This window comes from Peromyscus eremicus, chromosome 1 (assembly GCF_949786415.1).
Source record: "Peromyscus eremicus chromosome 1, PerEre_H2_v1, whole genome shotgun sequence".
Taxonomy (NCBI): Eukaryota; Metazoa; Chordata; class Mammalia; order Rodentia; family Cricetidae; genus Peromyscus; species Peromyscus eremicus.
This window is the reverse complement of record NC_081416.1, coordinates 146506929-146530873: the sequence shown is the minus strand read 5'-3', so window position 1 is coordinate 146530873 and position 23945 is coordinate 146506929. Positions and strand designations below refer to the sequence as shown.

Genomic DNA, 23945 nt, shown 5'->3' with positions numbered 1-23945 from the left:
AGGCAGTTGGATCAATCTGAGTTTGATCCCCACATCCCACTTAGTCTGGAGAGACCTGACTCTGCAAGTTGTTTTCTGAGGGTGGCATATATACACCTCTGTCCTGTCTCAACACACTATATAAAATAAAACAAAAGAAAGAAAAACATTGGGATGATTCTTATAAATGCTGGTAGGAGGCACTGATGTACATAAAACCAGATAGGGCACTCAGAATATTTTCACTAACTAGCAAGTATTTTTTTTTTTTTTGGAGACAGGGTCTTTCACTATGTAGTCCAGGCTAGTTTAAGTACATGTATTTTATATATTCTTTTGAATGCACGGCACATTTTAAAATTAAAAAGTATACCGAGCAAAGAAAAGAACAGTGTAGTCATTTATATGAAAGCAAAATTAACTTCATCATTAAATACAAAGAGGCAGAAAATTGGGACTTACATTTGTGCTTAAATACTGCCTCCGAATCTTTTCTTGGAATGGGCAGAGCTTTGTAACTTGGAACCGTTCCAAATTACTCTTCATTTTCACTACCTAAAAAAGACGAGAAACAATGAATTATAGAGGAATAGCAAAGAACCTGTAGGAACCAAGAGAAAAACACTATCTTCTTTCTAAGAAGGTGATTTCTGTTAAAGAAAAACATGTGTATCACACTACTCAATCATCTTTAACAATGATGCTTACAATTCATATTCCACATATTTAGTGCAGAGAAGTACATACTATTTCAAAATTTCTCTTTATTTAATTTGAACATCTTTTATTCAGTAAATACTTTTCCCTGTGTAACAGCACTGACTGTCCTAGAACTCTGTTTGTAGACCAGGCTGGCCTCAAACTCACAGATCCGCCTGCCTCTGCCTTCTGAGTGCTGGGATTAAAAATGTGCGCCATCATGCCAACTTCAGCTGTTTTAAATGGCTTCAAACAATGTTTGAATATATGAACAAACCACATGTTTTCTTAGTCAATTCTCTTCTGGTAGATATTTGAGGCGTTTCTACTTTTTGGTGGCATTGGAACATTTCTCTAGCTAAATATTTATACACATTTTAATTTCCTTAATGTAAATTTTTATTATTTATCTCAAATGGTTTTTAAATTTTATTTTATGCATGAGTGTTTTGCCTGCCTGTATGACTGTGCACCATATGTGTGCCTGGTGCTGTTGGAGGAAGGCATCTACTGGAACTGGAGTTACAGATGGCTGTGAGACACCATGGGTGCTGGGAACCAAACTCAGATCCTCTGCAACTTCTCTTGAGAGCCTTCTCCAGTCCCATCTTTAAGGCATATTTTTAAATGATGAATTCTAAGTCAAAGAATGTTTATAACTGTGGAAAACAGACTCTTCTCTTACCAATTCAGCACTAGTAATCACTTTGAGTGTTTTACTTATTTCATTTAAAAAAAAATGTTCTTTTACTGCAATATGAGTGAGTCTGAGCTACCTGGGTCCTCTCCTCTTTGATAAGGGATCAAACCCAGGATCTTGCACATGGCTAGAAAAAATGCCATTGAGCTGAGCTGTCAGCCCTCTTCCTTCCCTACACACTTAGGTGGTGCAGGGAATCAAATTCAGGGCTTCATACCTACTAAACAAGGGCTGGATGTTCAGCCTTTTGTTTCTATTTAGTTTGAATATACAGTTCAGAATTTTTCTTTTAATATAGGGTCTCATTATATACTCCTGGATGGCTTGAACTTCCTATGTAGATCAGGCTATCTTCAAATTCAGAGTTCTGGGATTAAAGACTCCATTCCCAGCTGGAGTCTAGATCTTGAACTCAAGATTTTATCTCCTCTGCCTGAATGCTGAGATTACAGGTATGTATCATGCCTGACTGTCACTTGGGTACTACCTGTTTTCATTAAGTAATTAATTTTTTGACAGGATCTCACTGTGTAGCTCTGGCTGGCCTGGAATTCACTACCTGCCTCTGTCTCCCAAGTGCTGGGATTAATGGTATGCACCATGCCTGGCCCTTGTAGTCCAATGTTTTAATTTTTTTTTTTTTTTTTAATAAATCTTTTCTCCTTTCTTTTGCTGTGGACCAAGCCCTGTGCCTCAAGCATACTTAGCACATGCTCTACCACTGAGCTTCACCACTTATCCCGTCTTTTCCTTAATATTTGCTCAAAGAGCAGTTTATATAGGACAGTTAGTATTACTACAACGCAACAAATATTTTTTGTTAATTGCCTTTTAATAGGCAACAAAGGTTTTTGTTTTAAACATTTCATGCTGGAGCTTGGGATGCAGCTTAGTGGTAAAGCACTTGTGTATGAGTCTCTGGGGTTAACCCTAGTAGTACAAAAAGAAGAAAAAACAAAAAACAAACAAACAAAAAAAACCCAAAAACCAAAACCCAGTGCTGTTTGCTGTCAGTCTTTATTTTTAATTTTGATCAGTAACAAATGTGCCAAATAAACAGTGACCTGTGCTGAATCTATGTAACTGCTATGGCTCAGTTTCCTAATCTATGAAATGGGTATTGAATCTAACGGTTACACTAATCTGGCACATGGTAATGAATGTTTACCTCTCAGTCATTACCACAGTAGCTGGCTGTATTTACAATCAGTTCTAACCTTTTCTTCTAGGAATGGTGTATTAACAGGAAAGCAGGACCAGAAATGCCGCAGAAGTTCTCCAACAGCCACGTACAAGTGTTTCAATTCAGACTGAATATCGTTTGGCACCATCTCTGCAAAAGGAAGAGGGCCCTAGGGCAACAGCTACTTCCACAGTCCTAAAAATGACCACTCTAGGTGCTGAGCATATAGCTCAGCAGTGTAGTGCACGCACAGCACGCAGGTCTGGGTTATCATCCCCCAAACCCACTCCCACACACCCACTTACTCTCAGCAAAATATCCCAACTCTTAGAGAAAAGCCAATACAGTGCTGGTGAGGTGGCTCAGTGGATAAAAACACTTACTGCCAAGCCTGGTGACCTGAGCTCAGGACTTACATGGTGGAGAGAACTGACTCTTGTAAGTTCTCTGACCTCCACATGGGCCATGGCACTCCGACAACCTCCCCACCCTCAATAAAGAAACTTAGTAGTAATTAAAAAAAAAACAAAACAAAAAACAAAAAAACAAGACAAGCCAGCACAACCTTGCACTTCCTTAGTAGTAAGTAAGCAAAGAAAAGAAAGGGGGAAGCGGGCCCAGCACGTACGGTTTACGGACTGCTGTGTCCCTCCCTGCATAAGTGCTCCTCCAGGTGACAGGGCTGTGATGGTGCTACTAGCAGCACTGCTTGAGAGAACCTGAAAGAAACGAATCAGGAACTGCTTTAGCTCCCTTTCGGCATCTGTCTTTTTTTTTTTTTGAGACAGGGTTTCTCTGCAGCTTTGGTGCCTGTTCTGGAACTCACTCTGTAGACCAGGGTGGCTCGAACTCACAGAAATCTGCCTGTCTCTGCCTTCCAAGTGCTGTGACTAAAGGCGTGTGCCACCACTGCCCGCCCCGCCCAGCATCTGTTTTTTTTTTTTTTAAATATGTATTTGTTTATTTTTATGTACAAGTACTCCATTTGCATATATGCCTGCATTAAAGAAGAGGGCACCAGATCCCATTACAGATGGTTGTGAGCCATCATGTGGTTGCTGGGAATTGAACTCAAGACCTGGAAGAACAGCTAGCACACTTAACCGCCATTTCTCCAGCCCTCCCACCGGTCTTACTAGCACGTTTTATTCCTATGCAAATATGTTATGCATAGCAACTAGAATGAAAAACTTTTTTTGACACTAGAAATGGTATGTGTAGAAAATCCATCTGCAGGAATACAGCAGATCCCTTAACAGAATCTTTGAAAAAATTGTTTTCACTACTACTTTATGTGTCTGTGTAGTGAATGCGCATGTGTGCGTGTGCTGTTGACATCCAGAAAAGGGTAGCAGATCTCTTGGATATAAGTGGCTGTGAGTTACCCACTGTGGGTTCTGGGAGCCAAATGTAAGTCCTTTGAAACAAGAGCAGCATACATTACAAGTCTCTGAACTACTTAACTATCTCTCTGGCCTCCATAATTTTGATTTTTGAGGTTTTAGTTTCCTATAGTCAACTACTGTCTGACAATATTAAATAGGTAGCTAATCAAGATAGCTCAGTTTGTAAAGGCGCTTGCTTGCAGGCTTAACAATCTGAGTTTAATCCCCAGGACTCACATGGTGGAGAGAACTGACTCCCACAGGTTGTCCTGTATGCTTAGAGTTATGCAATTGCTTTGGCTCTCAGTTTCCTAATCTATGGGTCCTAGTTTTAAATAGACACACACAATTACTTATATGCGGCTCCTAGTACACTATAATGAAAATGGCCTCAGGCAACCCAGTAGAAAAAACGAACAAACAAATGTTCTGTTATGCAATTCACTCTGGCTGTGCTTATAACCTGAGGTAGCAGCTATAAGAATTCTGGCCTTTAAACACTAAAAATCACCTACCTGAGTTAACTTGGGTGTATAAGCTTCCATTTCTTGTCTAATACTTTGAAAAGAATTAATAATGTCCTGACTTGTTGCATACTGTAGTGACTGAATTGGAGTAGGACCATGATAATACCTGGAGGTTAGCATAGGAGAAATAACCAATTATACATCATAAAGGTGTTCAGTTATCAGTCTTTCAAATATTTTAGCATCAACAAAACATTCTATCTTGGCAAAAAATCATATAACACTTAAAGAAATTTAAAAAGTTATTAATTCCCTTTTTAAAAATTTTATTATTTTTATTTTTAGTTATATGTATGTTATGAAGTGGTGGGCAGGTATATGCATATGAGTGCAGGTGCCTGTAGGGCCAGAAGTGTTGGATCCCCTGGAGACAGTTATATAGGTGGTTGTGAGCTACCTGATGTGGGTGTTGGAAACTGAACTGGGGTGCTCTGTAAGAACATGAGTTCTTCACCACTGAGCTATCTCTCCAGTCCTTATAATTTAATTTCTAAAAAAAGGCAGTAAGAAAAAACAATAGCATGAAGATCCAAAATTTGAGCCTGTGAAGTGGCTCATAGGCTAAAGGCACCTGTTGCTAACTAAGCCTGACAACTTGGGTCCCAAGTGGAAACAGGGAACAGATCCCAAGCTGTCGTGACTTCCATACTTCTGTGACATGCGCCCACACACTAATAAGTATAATAAAAATTAGTTTTCTTGGCATTTAGGATACATTCCAGGTACATATAAAGTTACAATAATAACCCAGACCGGCCTTAGTTTGCTGCACAGCTGAGGATATCCTTGAACCACTGCCCCTCCTACTCTTTCCTCCCTCCTGCTTAGGTCACAGTGCATTTGATCATACCCAGGTCACAAAATAAACTTTTCAAGGAAATTGTATATTGTACTTTTATGGCAGCAAACTGACTGTAGACTTGCAGAGTACATTCTGTGCTGACTACTGATAAGTGTTTCACTTCCATCAGCCAAACTGACCTGTCTGACTTCTTGAGATTCAGAGCAATCGTTTTCACGGAATTGTTGTTTCCCAAGTCTTCATATTCAATGGACTCCTGTAACTTTGCCTACAATTATTGACATAGTATTTTTAATTTTGTAAGAAACTGACTAAAAACTGAAACTTCACAGAGCATGAAAAAGGAAGCCTTCCCACCATGAGCTACAAATGGCTAAGCCAGTGTTCTCACCAATAATGAATAAAAGCACTGTTTCCTACATTCTGGTCATACCAGGTCCCCTGTACCCCACTGAGACAGGGTTTTTCTGTCTAGCCCTGGCTGTCCTGGAACTTGCTCTGTAGACCAGGCTGGTCTCAAACTTAACAAGATCCACCTGCCTTTGCCTCCTGAGTGCTGGTATCAAAGCTGTACACTACCATACTTGGCTTTTTAAAAAATGTGTATGAGTGATAGGCAGTATATGATATATAGACAATCCCCCCCCCCCCCCCCGGCCCCCAGACAGAGTTTTCTCTGTGTTGTTTTGGTGCCTGTCCTGGATCTCGCTATGTAGACCAGGCTGGCCTCGAACTCAGAGATCCACCTGGCTCTGCCTCCCAAGTGCTGGGATAAAGGCGTGCGCCACCACCACCTGGCAATATATAGACTTTTGATCCTCCTCTTAGTCTACTGAAGTCTGGGATTATGGCTGTACACTACCATATCTGATGCTATGAGCTCTTTTTGAAGCAATATAGACATTCTCTATTTTAAATTGGGCCATACATATCCTGCTATTACAAGCTGAAAACATTAAGCTGAAAAATGTGTTCAAAACCCGATAATGCTATCACAAGAATCAGTAATTATAAGATGGGGCTCATCTGTACGTCCTTATTCCTTTTTACAACTATTTTATTTTTTATTTTTTTGGTGCTTGAGAATTGAACCCAGCACCCTGTGAATCTTCATAAGCTCTTTACTACTAAGCTATGCCCCAGCTCCATTAATTCTAACCAAGTTATAATGGCTGAATAGACCTCATCTATATGGTTATGCCACAGACATCAACATTTTGCTTTTGTGACTGCAGTCCTGTGGTAAGTATTTCTATCTAAATCTTTGCACACTGCTCCCATCTTTTCCACAAATGCGCAGAAGAGTATAAACCTTCAAACTTTTCGTATATACTGCTTGACTGGCCTCTAAGTAAGTATCCTTTCTGTAAACGGGGAGAAGGGACTCAAAAAAATCAAATACTGAGCAAACAGCTACTTCGATCCACAATTCCTCATTCTCTCAAATGACTTTTAAGTGAGATGTTTTAAACCAAGAAATACCAGTTTAATGGGAGGGCCAATTAACTTTCTTTGCAAACAAAACACATGAAACTTTCTATCTACTGTCTTTGTTGAAAACTTTTCCCTAGAAAACAGGATCACACACATGCAAAATTTATTGTTCATCCATAGGGAAGGAAGAACCAAATAAAAACTGATCAGAACTGAGTCAACGAAAAGTTAGCTGGTTAAGCCTATGTTGAGTTTCATAATGTTCTATAAGTGATGGTAATGCCTCTGACATCTTGGTTAAAATCAAAACCAGCCTTAGGAAATAAGCAATATAAATAATTTAGATACCTTATACCCAGAGAAATGCAATCCCCAAATGGCCTAACTTGATGCCCATACCCTTTTGACTGCTGGCTGAAAGCAGTCTGCATCTCCAGAATTTCCATCTATGCAGCTGGGCTCACCATTCTGTCCATTTTGTGCTTGTCTTAAAAACAAATGGAAAAACAAACTCAGGTTAAAATTGCTGAACTGAACACTAACACTTCACCTGGTTACCCTGAAAAGGTCAGTAACAGTCTCGACATGTATACTTAACTGTTTCTTGAGACCAGCAGCCAGGACCATGGCACTGTGGTGGTTAAACCTTTTGATGATGGCAGCATTACTATTCTCCTTTATGGATTTGGAATTGGAAGTAGATGGCATGGAGGAAATGCCATAGCCCTGTGAGAGACAATTCAGTAGAATAAACATCAAAATAAAAATTTCATTTATTATGAAATACATGCTTGGGTAGCTAGATATGGAGCACACACTTAAGACTCCCAGTATTGGGATCCAGAAACAGGCAAAATCCTGGGGCTTGCTTACCATTCAGCACATACCACCTAATGAGAGATCCGGCCATCTGGCCTAAACTACCAGGTCAGTGATCTCAACAGCCTGGCACAATTACACTATTGGTGTAATAGTGGCACGAGTATTAGAGAGGTAATTAACTGCTTTCTGATTGGATTCCAGGCCTGATCCACAGGCAACAACTTATGCTTGATACAGAAAACCTGATCAAGAGCTGGTGGCTAGAGAGATCACAGTCCCAAAGCAGGGAACTACTATTTAAACTGTTTACTGAATGTCTCATGTTCACATCCATATATTGGTGCTGCCAGACTCATCAAAGAAGCTTAGAAAAAAAAAAAAAAAAAGCCAGGTTTGATAGAGCATGTCTTTAATACTAGCATTCAGGAGCCAGAGGCAGGTGAATCTCTTAAGTTCAAGGGCAGCCTGGCCTACAAAGAAATCCTATCTCTAAAAAAACCAAAAAACTTAAAAAAAGAAAAAATTTTGTTTGAGATTACAATATAATTACACATCATTTCCCCTTCCCTTTTTACTCTCCAAAACCTCCCATATACCCCTTCTTGCTCTCTTCCAACTTCATGATCTCTCTTCATTATTGTTCTTACATACACTGATGTAGAAGCTTCTTACTGTAGTGGGTGGTGGTCATAAAGCTGAAGTGCTGAAAATAAGTGATGGTAGAAAGCTTGCTCTAGGTCATTTATTTCACACCCACTAAGGCTCAGGGAACATTGTGGAAGGAGGGGCACAAAGAATGGAAGAGTTGGAGGATGGAGAGGCATGCTGCAAAAAGGCATCTTCTGGATATAATGCCACCACTGCACTCACTTCAGCTATTGCACAAGACCTGCCTAAGATCAGGTATGACCATTTCATCATGGGAGGGGTACGAGCCCAGGACTACTGACAGTTAATTGCCTCTGAGGAAAGGAGTGTCATTTTTTTCAGTAGTATAGTCACTGATAAGCTGCCCATGCTCCAGTAAATAAACTGCTACCATGTTCATGAAAGAAACCTTGACAAAACTCAGTGGGTCACACACATACAAAAGACATGAAAGTAGAAGGACTTCTTATTGGGAAGGGTTTTAGCAGGAGCGGGGGAACAGCAGGGGTTGCAGTGGATGAACATGACTAAAATTCATCATACCCATGTACACAGCTGTCTAAAGAAACAGAAAATGAAAAAGGTGGATGGAAGCTGAGAAACAATAACCGAGGTTGTCCCTGTACATACGTGCGTGTACACACACACACACACACACACACACACACACACACACACACGCTCAAAATGAACAAACAAGAAGATAAAGATGCAACTTCTGGTTTTATTACATTTTCCAATTGTTAGTCGAGGCACGTGATCAACTTTCTAAGGTATAACTATAACCACCCCCAAGCCCGGCAGTTATCCATACCACCCTTTCTGTTTTCTTCAACATTTCACCTTCAAAAAATATACTACTTTTTTCATTTGACAAATGCCAATCAATCTGCTCTCAGCAAAGTGTAGTTGCCATGAGTCTGCCTATTCTTGTTCAGTGGCCTTCCCTAGCACATCATATAAATTCTTTGTAATTATTTGATGAATTGCTAAAACCCTGTAAGCCAGTTCATTAAGGTTAGGAAATAAAGGAACTATGAGGGAACATAATCAACATTACTGGAGAGGAGGAGGTTCAAAGTCACCTAAGCAAATGTTAATGCTTTTAAAATAAAATATGGAAGAGCCAAGAACAGGTTCATGAGGATCATCAAAGGTTTGTTTCATTCTGCATGTGAAATATCTAAGCAGATGGACTGAAGAGATTGCTCAGTGGTTAAGAGCACTTGCAAAGGGAACAGGCCTAGTTCCCAGCATCCATATGGCAACTCACAACTGTTTGTAACTTCAGTTCCAGGGTATATTTCTTTTGGCATTTATGGGCACTTGCATGTACATGGCACCCATTTAGACAAGCAGGCAGACAAACTAAAAAAATATTTTTTTTCAAAAAAGGAAAAAGGAAATATCTAAGTAGTAAATACCAATTTTACAGTTGGGTAAATGATTTGAGACCTTTGGAGTTAGATGAGGGCTATATAGAATTCATCATTACATAATTAGTATTCAAAGAAATGAACAGGAAGCCTGGAGTCATAACTTGTTTAAGGGTTAATAATATAAGTAGAGGCTAGCAGATAAGCAAATAGATGTATGCTTGTTTACTGGAACAATGGGGTGAGTCTAGTTTCTGGAGAACTGCTTATGGGGAAGCTTAAAAATTATTTCTAAAAAGGTTAAGCAACTCACAGAGAACTCAGTTCTCTAAGGCAATTTTAACTTACTTATAGCACTTGTGTATGATGTATGTGTGTGAGTATGGGTGCTCATGTGGAGGTCACAGGACAACTTTTGGGAGTTGGTTCTATCCTCCCACAGCGGGTTCTGTGGCTCAAACTCAGGTGGTCAGGCTTGTGAAGCAAGCACTTTCCTCCACTGAGTCAACTCAATGGTATCCTAAGACAATTTTAATGGCAAACAGCAGTACCAAAAAAAAAAAAAAAAAAAAAAAAAAAAAATTTTCTTTTTTTTTCCCTAAATTATGGGACTCAAACCCAGTGCCTGTTGCATACTAAAAAGCACTTCTGACAAGTTAACAGTATTCTTTGTTTTTTCTTCTTCATTTTTCTTTATAAAAATACGGAACGCTTCACGAATTTGCATGTCATCTTTGTGCAGGGGCCATGCTAATCTTCTCTGTATTGTTCCAATTTTAGTGCATGTGCTGCCGAAGTGAGCACAAGTTAACAGATTCTTATTTTCGGGTATTACAAGTGGATCATCTAAGTTAGGGCATATTTAAAATATAAACAATACTGAAAACCAAGAAAAGACAATTTTGTCTCTTTGTCACTTCTTACCTCATCTAATGGTTTATCTTCCAAAGCTGTCAAATCTAGCATTGGGTTTTTCACTCCTAATGAAACCATTGTTTTTAATCCTAGAAAATCAATGAAAAAACTGGTTCAAAGTTCATCTTTCTCAGATATATTTTAAAAATGTTACTAATAGCTCTAACAGTCAAGAATGGCAAGGTGAGTGTCAGGGTGCCAGGGAGAGACACTTACCCTTTTCATCTATTTTGGCACATTCTGCAAAGAGATCCTTTGATCCTGTATTTAGTCGGTCCCTGTGAAAATAATGGGACTGGAAAAAACGTGTCCAGAACTCCTTTTCTGTCATGTTGTGTGGTACAGTTTCTGCATATTTCATTTTTACTGTGGGGAGAAAAAACCCACATAAGATATCTTATATAATATAAATGAGTTCCCATTTCTTAAGAACCTTCCACCTTAGGAACTGGATGAAGACTAAAAGCTCTCATGACACTCATGTACTACAGGATTATAAATATGGAATAAAATTTATGAATCTTTACAAACTATAGACATCATTTACACACTGGGAAGATTTTTTTCAATACCAAACCTGGAAATTAGACCTGACTAATACAAGGCAGTGTTAGTTGATGGGAGAATAAAACTTTTAATACTCATAGCATTACCAGCTGAACTCTCCTGGAAGCTTCCAGTTTAGTGATCAGCGTTCAGAAGCACCAGGTCTGCCATTTATTGTTTAGGTGACCCTGGAGCAGACTTTTTTCTTTATACTTTAGTTCCTTATTAGAAAGATATTAACAGTACCTACTTCACAGGATATTTATGATGATTAAATGTATATGGAAAGGGCCTTAGAACAGGAAACACTACAGTCTGCGCTGATATTCTAAAACAGTGGTTCCCAACCTGTGGGTTGTGACCCCTTTGGGAGCTGCATATCAGGTATTTTACATTACAATTCATAACAGTAGCAAAATTACAATTATAAAGTAGCACCGAAATAATTTTATGGTTGGAGGTCACCATATGAGGAACTGTACTAAAGGGCTGCAGCATTAAGAAGGCTACAAAGCACTGTCTAGAGGTGGCCAGCAGGCATCTCCAGGCAAGTGAGACAAGACAGTATCTGGCTCGAGGAGTACTGTTCAGTGAGTAGAGTAAGTGAGCAAGCAGTGGTTCTCACTCTTGGCTGCTATCAAAAACCATCAGGGCTGGGGTCAAGGCATGGGTTGGGAAGGTCATTCTGTATACACAAAGAGGGATGAGCTGGGAGTGGGGCGCAACAGCTCACTTACTGATATCTGTACCATTCATTTTATTCTGGCTGTGCTGAGGGCTAAAGAGCCACTGACAGAAAGAATGACTGCACTGAACTTGAATCATTTACTGAACCCTTTGCATCTACCATGTCAGGAACTGAGAAAAATATTTTTACATGCTATGTTATATTTCATCAGGAATAAAAGAGGATTTTCATTGCTATAAATAGAATTTACCTAAACAATTCCTTTAATGATCTAAAGTTAAAAATCAGTAACTGACTCTTCTTACCTGCTGGATAGGTCCTAAATATAGATTCAATTATATCAGAAGTTAAATTATATCTCAAACCATTACATCCATCTGTTTGGGGCCGGACATCAGCCTAAAACAAAGATCACAAATATATGTACTTATATACCTTTGTTAGATATTTGCAGAGTATGTATGTCTAAGCTCCCAACGGATAATACAGAGGTGAAACAGACTTTCTGAGCAATCTGCAGACAGAGCAAGCCCCACACACCAACTCTATATATAGAGACAGCGCTCAAAGAAGCCTGGACTTGCTTATCAGATTCTGGGGAGACTTGTAAGTCTGCTTCTTTGGAAGTCTGAAATGTCTAAACAGACATATTCAAGAGCAGCCAACATCAGAGATCTACTGCAGTTTTAAAACAGAAGTTGTATAGTTGCCAAAACTGCTGTGAACCTTAGCTAATAGTTTAGACACTGGCTAACTGGTTTCCTTAAGAAAGGGTTTATGGCCGGGCGGTGGTGGCGCACGCCTTTAATCCCAGCACTCGGGAGGCAGAGCCAGGGGGATCTTCGTGAGTTCGAGGCCAGCCTGGGCTACCAAGTGAGTTCCAGGAGAGGCGCAAAGCTACACAGAGAAACCCTGTCTCGAAAAACCAAAAAAAAAAAAAAAAAAGAAAAAAAAAAAGAAAGGGTTTATGAATTTGACTCACTACTAATCACCCAGAAACGTACTGAATATGTGTAACAGCTACTCAGTTTTTTGCTTGTCTGTTGAGACAGGGATTCTATGGAACCAGCTTAGGCTAGAATTCTTTATGTAGTCCAGGTTGGCCTTGAACTCAAGATACTCCTGCATTTGCCTCCCAAGTGCAGGGATTACAGATGCACACTACCATTCCTGGCCTCCTATTCAAATTTTTGTTAATAAGTAAATACTGTTCTTATTCTTTTCCTATAAAAAAATCCATTTCCTAACTAGAAAGATAAGATAGCCCTAATTTTTCTATTAAATGTTTTATAGTCTTATTTTTTCTAAATGATTGCAGTCTCTGTACATTTTACTCTGTATTATGAGTAAAACACAGCAATCATTTTACAAAAGTACCAGAGCTGGGTGTGGTGGCACACATCTGCAATCTTACCTCTCTAGAAGAAAAGGCAGGAAGATCACTCCAAGTTTGAGGCCAGCCAGGGCTACACAGCAAGATCTTATCTTGATGTAAAAATAATACTTGCATTTAAAAGATTATTTCAGAAGGCTATCATTGACAACAAAATTTTCTTTCTTTTTGAGACCAGGTTTCACTATGTAGTTGTTCTGGAACTCACTATATAGAACAGGCTTCCTTGAACTCACAGAGATCTACCTGCCCCCTGCCTCTTGAGTGCTGGGATTAAAGGCATGTGCCATTACATCTGGAGACAACAAAATTTTTACTAATTTACTTCAAAGAAAATGTCAGAATTTTCAAGAGAAATGGCTTTTTTGGCTTGGGAAGACGACTCAGTGAGTAAAGCACAGGAAGATTGAGTATCAATGCCTAGAACCTACTTAGATAAGCTGGATTCTGTAGGGCATGTATGTGTCATCCATGTACTGCTACAGGAAAATAGGAGGTGGGAACAGGGGCAACTCTGAGTGAATGGGCCAGGGTGCCTGACATATGCAGCAGAAAACAAACAAAGCCCCCAACCCACAGGAGATTTGGCTCAAACAAAGCAGAAGTCAAGGACCAACATCTAAAACTGTCCTCTGACCTCCACACACACATGATGGCACACGTGTGCCTATGTTTATACACAACCCCAATCCAGAGGACGTTCTTTTTTTTTTGTTTGAGACATGTTCTCACATATTTGGGTGGTGGTCTGAATGAGATGCTCCATAAGTCTCAGGCATCTGAATACTTGGTTCCCAGTTAGTGGCTGCTAAGAGAAGATTAGGAGGTATGGCCTTGCTAGACCAAGTATAGCACTGTGGTTGGGTTTTGAGGTTTCAAAAGTCTCACACCAATCCCAGAGATGTTAAGTTTTCTAGCAGCCTGCTGCCACACGTTTGCTCACCCATCATAAACACTAACCCTCTGGAACTGAAAGCTCAATTAACTCTTTAAAAGCTGCCTTGGTCATAGTGTTTTATTACAGCTATAGAAAAATAATTATGATATTGAGACTGGCCTTGAACCACAGACCCTTCTGCCTCTACCTCCTAAGTGTTGGTATTACAGATATGCTCCTCCAACCCCTAAATGTCTCTATTATAAAAATACTAGAGTTTTCCCTTCAGAAATCTAAAAAGGTCACATACCAGAAATGCTGCAGAAATGCCAACATCCTGTTTGTGACTGGATGCAGAACTATCTGTTGCATTCACATTTAAACGATTGGCCCAGAATTCCTCAGCACTGATCACTTGGCTCATAACAAGGTCTTTATAGAGCTGGAATAAAACAGGATCTTCTTGGAGCATTCTGGTGATAGATACAGTAAATGTAGTTAAACTTCTGTGATATTCACATGACACCTTCATTTTGTGATGACTCAGCAGCAGAAGTCATTGGATTAAATAATTTTTAGAGTAATAAATGAAATACAAATAAAGGGAAGGAAGTTTTAAGAAGCAGACTAAATTTTCTGAGACAAAGAATTGGTCTTATACAGCTTTCCATTCTTGCAATACAAAGTCCACTTTGTATCTGAATAGTACTGTATTCTCCCACACATAAGGGTGAACAAGAGAAGGGACAGGCATAGAGTTCCCAGGACTTATTCATCATTCTGACAAGCACAAGAAACTGTAAGTACCAATAACTTGGACAGATATTAATGAAATAATTTCTCTTACCAGGACATTTCAATGCTTTTCTATCTCAATCTTTCACAGTATGGATTTTTAAAAGATTATTATTTTTTTAAATAATTTAATAAAGGCTTTTATTAGGGGGTAAGGAAACACAGAACAAGGCACATGGGGAGAAAGACCCTCTGCAGAGGTGGGACTCAGAAGTCTAAAACCCCACAGTATGGATTCTTGGTTTCTTATTTACAAACACACCTCTAATAGTTTAGTATCGTCTCTGTAATAAGAACTGGAGAAAGAGCAAGGAACCACAGTGTTTTGTAATGTCAAGAATCCTAATCAAATGGTAGGCTTCATGCAGTAACTTTGGGGCTGCATGGTCTTGTTTGCCGGAAGTCATACAGCTAACACATGGTAAAAGTGGAGAATTAGAGGCAATAACAGCATGGATCCTATTTTCCTACAGAAGGGAGATGTGCCAAGCCCCTAGGAAAGTGGGGGAGCAGAATCTCCACTTTCACCTGTTCTTTTCTTCCAGTTCTTTATTGGCTTTCCGCTTGAACTTGGGCAGCAACTGCTGAAGGAGGTCCTTCACTGCATCCCGCTCTTTCACCGCTGTGCTTTCATTGGAAAAATGGAAGTTTGTTGTGTCCCCTGCATGCAGGACCAGCTGAAGCTGAATTTTAGCTTTTCCTTCTGGACTGATTTTCTGGCCTACAAGAAGCATGAAGCTAATTAGACAAGGACACTCAGAATTTCAAGGACATCCTGGGCTATAATTTCAAGCCTGAGCCTAGCTTCTGATATAGGAGACACTGCCACAAAAGGAAGTGAAAATAACTCAAATACATTATATACATGTATGACACTGTCAAAAATGTTTTAATATGAAGAAAAAAAAAAAAAGAAACTTAAAGTGAATGATTAAGGAACAACCTGGGAGGTAGTAGCAGTTAGTGGAACTCTTGGTCATCTCCTATGAGGACCCTACACTTGATTCTCAGCAATGCAAAAACTTACCTGTCTCTCAACAAACCCCAAGCACACAGGTACTGAGAATATTTGATATAAGCCTACTGTAGTATACGCTAGAAGAGGCCAGAGCCCACAATCAATGGGACTTTTTCTTCAGAGGCAGGGCCTCCAATATAGCCCAGGCTTTTCTCAAACTCTATTTGTAGCCAAAGATGACCTTGATCTTCTGATCTTCTTTTCTCTACCTACTATGTGCTAGGATATAGAATGTGCTGCCACCCTGGGTTTATGTAATGCCAGGGACTAAACTCAGAGCTTTGTATATGCTATATAAGTACCCTACCTATTGAGCTACATTCCTAGTCCCTGAAGATTTTCTTCCTCATCATAACCACCACCATATGTAGATTGAAAGTGCTTCAATATATGCACACAGCAGAACCCGTGGTCTTTCTTTTTCTTATGTATTTTGCCTGCATGTACGTATGTGTACCATGTGTGTGGCCTGGTGCCCAAGGAAGCCAGAAGAGGGTGTTGGATCCACCCTAGAACTGGAGTTACAGATGGTTGGGAGCTGGCATGGGGTCTTTTGCAAGAACAGCAAGTACTCTTTTAACATTTGAGTCATCTCTCTATCTATGTTCTTAACAAATGGCTGTCATGGCAACAGTGCTTCTCCTTTCTCAAAGAGGAATCAGAGATGGAGGGCTCTGTCCCACTAAATAGGCAACTCATGGCAGTGTGGCATGCCGTACAGAGTTCTCACTAATATAGAGACTTCTGATATGTGTGTGTATGGGGCGAGGGGGAAGACAGACACACACAGAGAACGTCTCTCTCTTTGTAGTCCAAACTGGCCTGAAACATGGAACTTTTTACTTAAGTCTACACTGGCCTCAAATTTTTGATAACCCTATTGGCTCTGCTGTCTCCTGAGTGTTGGGATTATGAAATGTGCCGCTTTACCCAGCTTGTCTAGACAGATTTTATAAACTTTAAACAGAAATTTTGGTCTCAAAGATGACGCTTCTAAACCAATAGTTTAGATGAAATATTTTAGCAAAAATGAACATATTTAACCATCAGCCTTCATGTTGCATTATTCTGTCCCTCCAAAACAATCAATCGCGTTCCCCCAGGCTTTTTGTTTTGTTTTGAGACCGGGTCTCACTACATAGAACTTGTAATTCTTCTTCCTTAGCCCCTTAAGGGCTGAGATTAGAGGCATGTACATTATTCAGAGAAGCTATACTTAGATGTTTAAAGACACCTGTAATTTTCTGAATTCTCACTATACATGCCTCCAGTGTACATAGCCACTGCTTCATCCTTGCTCTGGTTTGGGTTCCTGTTCTGAGAAGTCATGTTCCTCTTAAAAAAAAGATTTCATTATTTTAATTATGTGCATGCATCTGTGTATGGCTATGTGCACATGAGTGCAGGTATCTGAGGAACCTGGAAGCATCAGATCCCTCTGGAGCTAGAGCTTCAAGTGGTTATGAGCTGCCTGATGTGGGTGCTGGGAACTGAACTCAGTTCTTGAGAAGAGCAATACAAGCTCTTAACTGTAGCTAGAGTTTTCCTGCCTGGCCCACGGTCAGGGCAAATCTCTTTCACCCGCCAGTCCCACAGCCACTCAGACCCAACCAAGTAAACACAGAGACATATTGGTTACAAACTGTATGGCCCTGGCAGGCTTCTTGCTAACTGTTCTTATAGCTTAAATTAATCCATTTCTATTAATCTATACCTTGCCACATGGCTCGTGGCTTACAGGCATCTTCACATGCGGCTTGTCATGGTGGCGGCTGGCAGTGTCTCTCTCACCCAGCTTCCTGTTCTCTCAATTCTCCTCTCTGTTAGTCCCGCCTATACTTCCTGCCTGGCCACTGGCCAATCAGTGATTTATTTATTGACCAATCAGCAACACATTTGACATACAGACCATCCCATAGCACTTAACTGCTGAGCCATCTCTCCAGCCCCATATACTTTGGTTTAATTAGCCAACTTCTGTTATGATGGGTACATACTGTTCATTTTACTTGAATCATTTATTATTTACAACTTTCAATGGCTTCTTTCAGAATAGGCATTTTCCTGATGCAAACTGTTCTGATACAGCTCTAGATTGGATTATATACTCAACAGCTTATACTGTGGAAAAATGGGAGACTGGCATATTCTTTTTGTACACTGTGGGTATAAAAGTATATTTATTGTAAAGACATGGAGCTTATTTCCTATTCCCTTCTCTTTCTTTCTTACCTTTTTTTGGGGGTGGGTGGGTGGGCACGGGGCACAACAAGGTCTCACCACGTAACCCTGACTGGCCTGGAATTTGCCATGTAGATCTACCTGTCTCTGCATCTTGAGTGCTGGACTGAAGGCTTGCACCACCTACCCAGTCTTTCATTTCCTATTTCTAAGTAATACTAACATAAATAGCTCCCAGTTATAAAAGGAATTGTTTTAAATATTATTTCTTTGGGAAATTTAAATTCTAAGTTATTTCAATGGAAAAAGGTAGTTATCTTAGTCATTTCCAACAGTTACAGGGAGTTGAATCTCTGGGAAAGAACTGTTACTTATACATAAAGGATGCCTACCTGCATGCTCAGAGCTTTCTGGCTTTGGAAGTACCATAGTGCTTGAAATCTACACAAGACTTTTACCTATGAAATGCCCCCTGCCCCCCGACAGGGTTTCTCCATGTTGTTTTGGTGCCTGTCCTGGATCTCGCTCTATAGACCAGGCTGGCCTCGAACTCAGAGAGATCCACTTGGCTCTGCCTCCTGAGTGCTGGGATTGAAGGCGTGCGCCACCACTACCCGGCGAAAAAATTGTTAAATCCAGGGAAATAAGTGGATCTACACTAATGATCACAGTTAAGGACTCTCCTGGGTTGCTCTTATTCAAGATCTTAGTAAAGGGCCATGGCTGTGGCTAAGTGGTAGAGTGCTTGTCTAACATGTGGGAGACAATAGGTTTCTACCCAGCAGATATCTATCTATCTATCTATCTATCTATCTATCTATCTATCTATCTATCTATCTAGTTTAGATGATTGTAGAATTGTAGAAATTGCTTTCAAATTAAAGATTCCAAATTTCTAGTGCACTTAAACCTACTGTTCAACTCCAAAATACAATACATTCTGAATAAATCCCAAGATAACCTTGCAAATATGGAAAAGGGAGGTGTTTATTTTAGCCTTTACAAGTTGAATGTTCTTGGGCAAAGGATTGTAACTCAGTGGCAGAGTGTGCACCCAGAATGCAAAGAGTCCTTGGGTCTGATCCCCAATAGTCCCTATTGTGACCTCAAAAGCTCTGTATATCTCCCATCTACTTTCGTTATAAAGTTAAATCTATTTTTTCAGCAGATAATGGCCATAGAACATAATTAGGTAACTTGCCTAAATGCAAAGTTTTTGTGAAGGGACAATCTGGCATCATCTACCAATCTACCTACAAAACCTCAATGATATTAGCACACAGGTTTTTTTTTCTTTTTCTTTTTTCTTTTTTTTTTTTTTTTGAGACAGGGTTTCTCTGTGTAGCAGTCTTAGCTGTCCTGGAACTCACTTTGTAGATCAGGCTGTCATTGAAATCACTGAGGTCCACCTGCCTCTGCCTCCCAAGTGCTGGGATTAAAGGCATGCGCCACCACTGTCTGGCTAAAGATTTATTTATTATGTATACAGTGTTCTGCCCGCATGTATGCCTGCACACCAGAAGAGAGCACCAGATGGTTGTGAGCCACCATGTAGCTGATGGGAATTGAACTCAGGTCCTCTGGAAGAGCAGCCATGCTCTTAACCTCTGAGCCATCTCTCCAGCCAGCCCCTAGCACACAGTTTTATAATGTGAAACTATCTGCAGTAAAAAAATTCTAAAATAATAAGAGAGAACAGTTATATACCAGACTGTATATCTACTCAGTGGACTATTATGCAACTTTTTAAAGCACACATGGAAAAAAATTTTTTTTTAATGAAGCAGGTTTACACTACGTAAATCTGCAATGCACAGTGTATATTTGATGATCCTATTTTATAATTACCACTGTATGTTCTTCTAATATAAAATACAAAACCGTCGGACTACATATCAGATGTTAGTACATGTGACTTACATTTAATATCTGCATACATATGGCTGATTGTAAATCTATCTTTGCCTTCAGGTGCCCAAGCAATTCTTTCTGCCATGAGGTACAGTGCTCCATCCTGCTTCTTCTGACGAACCTTCTTCACTATCAGCAACACTTCTTCAGATGAAGTTGCCATGATGGCTGTAAGGTGCTAAGAGGGAGGCAAGAGAGAAAAAGAAATCAACCACATCAATGTAGGTTAAAAATAAGTAAATAAAAATAGATGTATAGGGGCTGGAGACATGGCTCAGTGGTTAAGAGCACATGGTGCTCTCCCAGAGGACCCAGGTTGGATACCCAGCACCCACGTGGTAGTTCACAACCATCTGTAACTCCAGTTTGATTCAACACCCTCTCTGGCTTCTGCAGGCATACTATGCCTCTGGTACACATACATACACGCAGGTAAAACACCCATACAAATTAAAAATAAACAGATGTACAATTAACAAACCAACAAAAGGCATTCTGACTATTTTAAAAACTGTATATGCCTACAAACCACATGGAACACTTTTGGAACATCCCCAAAGCTCCCCCAAGGCTTATTTCTAGTTAATTCTTTCTTTTCTCAAGCAGCTAATTCCTGGTTTGTATCACCCTAATTTCATTTAGTATAGGAATGCTGGTAATGGTATGCCTACAATCCTTATACCCAGGATTGTGAGGAAGAGGATCAGAGTTCAAAGTTAGTGTGTGCTATAGTAAGACCCTATTTTCAAAGTGGGGAGGGGAGGTCTTGAGGAAAAAGCAATGGCAGATAATACAAGGTGCCATTATAGGCTTTATTTAATCTCATTTAGTCCCGACTTAATAATCTTATGAAGCAGGCTCTATTGTTAGTTAGGTTTTGTAGATAAGGAAACTGGATGTGAGATGTCAAGATGTTTTTCTGAAGCATCCAATAAATAGGACTAGGTTTCTGTCTTTGTCAGGCTGATCTCAGAGTTACACTACATACATGTCATGTATGTTCTATATGTACGACTAGAAGGATAGACAAGTTGATTTTTTTCTCCCTGATTATCTATTAAAAAATATGTATGTATTTCTGCATTGTGTGAGGTGATGACTTGAATTTAATCCCTGGATCCCACAAGATGACAACAGAGAACTGATTCCTTTGTCAGTTGTCCTTTGACTTCCCAGTTAAGTTGTGTTTTGTGAGTTTGTATGCACACATGCACCCATAGAGTGAATAAAATCACCTGCACTTAGGAAGGGGCGGCAAAATGATGGCTGCAAGGTCCAGGCCAGTCTATTCTATAGCAAGCTCTAGGACAGCCAAGGCTACATACAGGGAAACCCTGGCCCAAAACGATGTTAAAAAAAAAAAAAAGTCCCCTCACCACCTCAAAAAAAGTCGTCCCAACAGTTGATTCTCTATAAAACCAAATGTAGAATAACATGTGGGTAAGAACTCAAACAGTTTTAGTTACCTGTAATTCTGCAAGAATAAATATTTATATTTTAATTTATAAATGTTAACTTTGTAACATTTATGGAGCTAGGAAATATACCCCCCCCCCCCACACCCGTTTTTTTCTGTGTAGCCAGGCTATCCTGGAACTCACTCTGTGGACCAGGCTGGCCTCAAACTCAGAGATCTGCCTGCCTCTGCCTCCCAAGTGCTAGGATTAGAGGCGTTGCAACACCACAGCCCAGCATCTGTTAAATGCTTAATATTAACTTTGTATAGATATTTTAACAAGTAACGAGGAAAAACTTAAACGCTCACCCTGACCATAGAATGTAAAATGATACTGTGTACTATATAAAACACATTTTAGGAAACATCAATCGAAACCTGTGAAAGATTGGAGAGAAGTTAGGAGGGCGTTACCACATAATTACCCAAATAATGTTTGAATAAAAGCGCCAGAACAAGTTTCCAATGAACTGGGCTGGGCTTGGAAAATAACAGAAGCACCTGAGTGGGGCAGGTAAAGAAGCAAATGAGGTAAAGACAGAACCTGGAAAGTAAAGAGTTCAGCACATCAATAGAACTGAGTTTCAGTACTTAACAATGGCCTTTCCTATATAACACAGAAACCATTTCCACTAAAATTTATTTAAGGCAGGGCTGACATGTAGCTTAGAGGTTGAATGTTGTCTCAGCATTCTCTAGGCCCTGGGTTAATCCTCCCCATTTAAAAATTAAAAATTTCAGAGATAAGTTATTGAACACTGGGCACAACTGTCAATTGTCTCAGAAAATTTGCTTGCCAAGTTTCTCTGGTCATCTGTAGTATCTTTGTTAAGTGTAAAGAGGACACATTTGGGAGAGCTAATAGACCCACTGGGGTTACCCTACAATGGCTTCTGTGATTTTCAGATTCCTTGGAGGAGTTTCCTTGGGTTCTTCCCAATAGAACTCTGTAAGAGCCATAGTGTTTCTTTTGTGAAAAATACTGCTGTAGGCTACTTTAAATCTAATATGATCAATGAATTGATGTATTATTTTATGGAATTATCTGTTACAAGACTTTATAGTTAAAACCTTGCCCGAGGCTACATGTGTATGTCTTTGTTTTCTGATCTGATACATTTTTCTCTCTCCCCTCAACTGGTTTCATTTTTTTTCCCAGTGGATTCTAATCTCTGAAGTTGTTACTGTTTTCTAATACTCTCTGCATAGCACTTACTTTGGGGGGTGGGGGTGTTTTGAGACGGGGTTTCTCTGTGTAACAGCCCTGGCTGTCCTGGAACTTACGCTGTAGACCAGGCTGGCCTGGAACTCACAGAGATCCACCTGCCTCTGCCTCCTGAGTGCACCACCATGCCCTGCTAATAAATTTATTTAAGTAATTCTCCTGAGGCAGCATGCACAGGCAGGCCTTCATGGGTCTGCACCAGGTCCTTTGACTATATTACAGCTTCCAGTTCAGGGTTTTTATGGGGTTCCTGAGTGTGTAAACGTGTGGGTCTCTGTTTCTTTTGCCTTCTCTTGGGCTATGTTCCTTCTGTTTGTTTTGCCAAATTCTGATGTGTTAGTTTTTGTTTTATCTTACTATATTTTATTTTGTTATTATCCTTTGCAAGGGGATCTGGATGGGAACTGGAAGGAGCAGAGGGAGGAGAAACTATACTCAGGATATATTATGTGATAGGGGGAAAATCTATTTTCAATAAAAAGAAAAAAATCATTTAATGAAAAAAAAAAAGAAACAAAATAGTCTCCAAAATCAAGGTCTTGTAAGCAAATATACAAAATTAAAGGATACACCAGTTTTCAGAAAAATGTGTTGAATATGTACATACTATATAACATATTTCCTTAATATTTTACAATGTAAAGGCATGACTAAAAACTTTACAAAAAAACTCTCTGTTTTAAACTATAAGCATTATACTTCAAAATTCCACCACAAACAAATCATCATTTGTTTTAAAGATCATACTGGTAAGTGGTTTGAGATCTTTGTAATGCAGTTTGGGTTCATAGTACCATGTTTTTCTTACAGATGGAACCCGTGAGTGAAGTTCCACTAAGGTAGCTCTCCTTAGCCCTAATATCCCTGAAGCAGGCATTGTTTAGCATGAAACAAGGCGTGTGCCACTGCCGCCCGGCAGCATGAAACATCTGACACTTTCTTGAACCAGCAGCCCAATTTGGGATTTAGGAAATATGCATACTTTAAATAGTTCTGACTTCCAGAGGTTTCTAACACACTGGAAATCATAGCATGAAATCTGTAACAGCTATGGGATCATTGTATTTTACCTTCCAGCATTAAATAGAGACATACATGAAAAAACATGTATGTCTCCCTTGGTAGACTGCAAGCTTCACAAAGATCATGATTCAATGTGTTCTATTCATTATAGTATGGCACCCAGCAGCACAGCGTAATCCTCAGAAGGGTCTAATACGTATTTGTGACATTGAAAGAAAATCTTTTTTTTTTTTTTTTTTTGGTTTTTCGAGACAGGGTTTCTCTGTGTAGCTTTGCGCCTTTTCCTGGAACTTACTTTGTAGACCAGGCTGGCCTCGAACTCACAGAGATCCGCCTGGCTCTGCCTCCCGAGTGCTGGGATT

At 39.7% G+C, this 23945-nt stretch overlaps 1 protein-coding gene and 1 non-coding gene across 2 annotated transcripts in view; both read right to left on the bottom strand.

Moving 5' to 3' along the window:
* Window positions 1-23945, bottom strand: part of Gtf2h1 (general transcription factor IIH subunit 1) — a 29952-nt gene that overhangs the window by 2355 nt on the left and 3652 nt on the right. Inside the window, exons 2-14 of the mRNA XM_059274010.1 lie at window positions 19889-20057; window positions 15298-15490; window positions 14285-14447; window positions 12010-12103; window positions 10687-10836; window positions 10480-10559; window positions 7308-7435; window positions 7109-7196; window positions 5455-5543; window positions 4462-4579; window positions 3190-3280; window positions 2596-2711; window positions 442-534 (exon numbers count right to left, since the gene is read on the bottom strand). Of these exons, the coding sequence (XP_059129993.1) occupies window positions 442-534; window positions 2596-2711; window positions 3190-3280; window positions 4462-4579; window positions 5455-5543; window positions 7109-7196; window positions 7308-7435; window positions 10480-10559; window positions 10687-10836; window positions 12010-12103; window positions 14285-14447; window positions 15298-15490; window positions 19889-20042 (1557 nt within the window). The 5' untranslated portion in view covers window positions 20043-20057. The remainder of the gene's footprint in view (window positions 1-441; window positions 535-2595; window positions 2712-3189; window positions 3281-4461; window positions 4580-5454; window positions 5544-7108; window positions 7197-7307; window positions 7436-10479; window positions 10560-10686; window positions 10837-12009; window positions 12104-14284; window positions 14448-15297; window positions 15491-19888; window positions 20058-23945) is intronic.
* On the bottom strand, window positions 10253-10359 carry LOC131902829 (U6 spliceosomal RNA). The gene has a single exon (XR_009377115.1). It is a non-coding gene; the product is annotated as a U6 spliceosomal RNA (small nuclear RNA).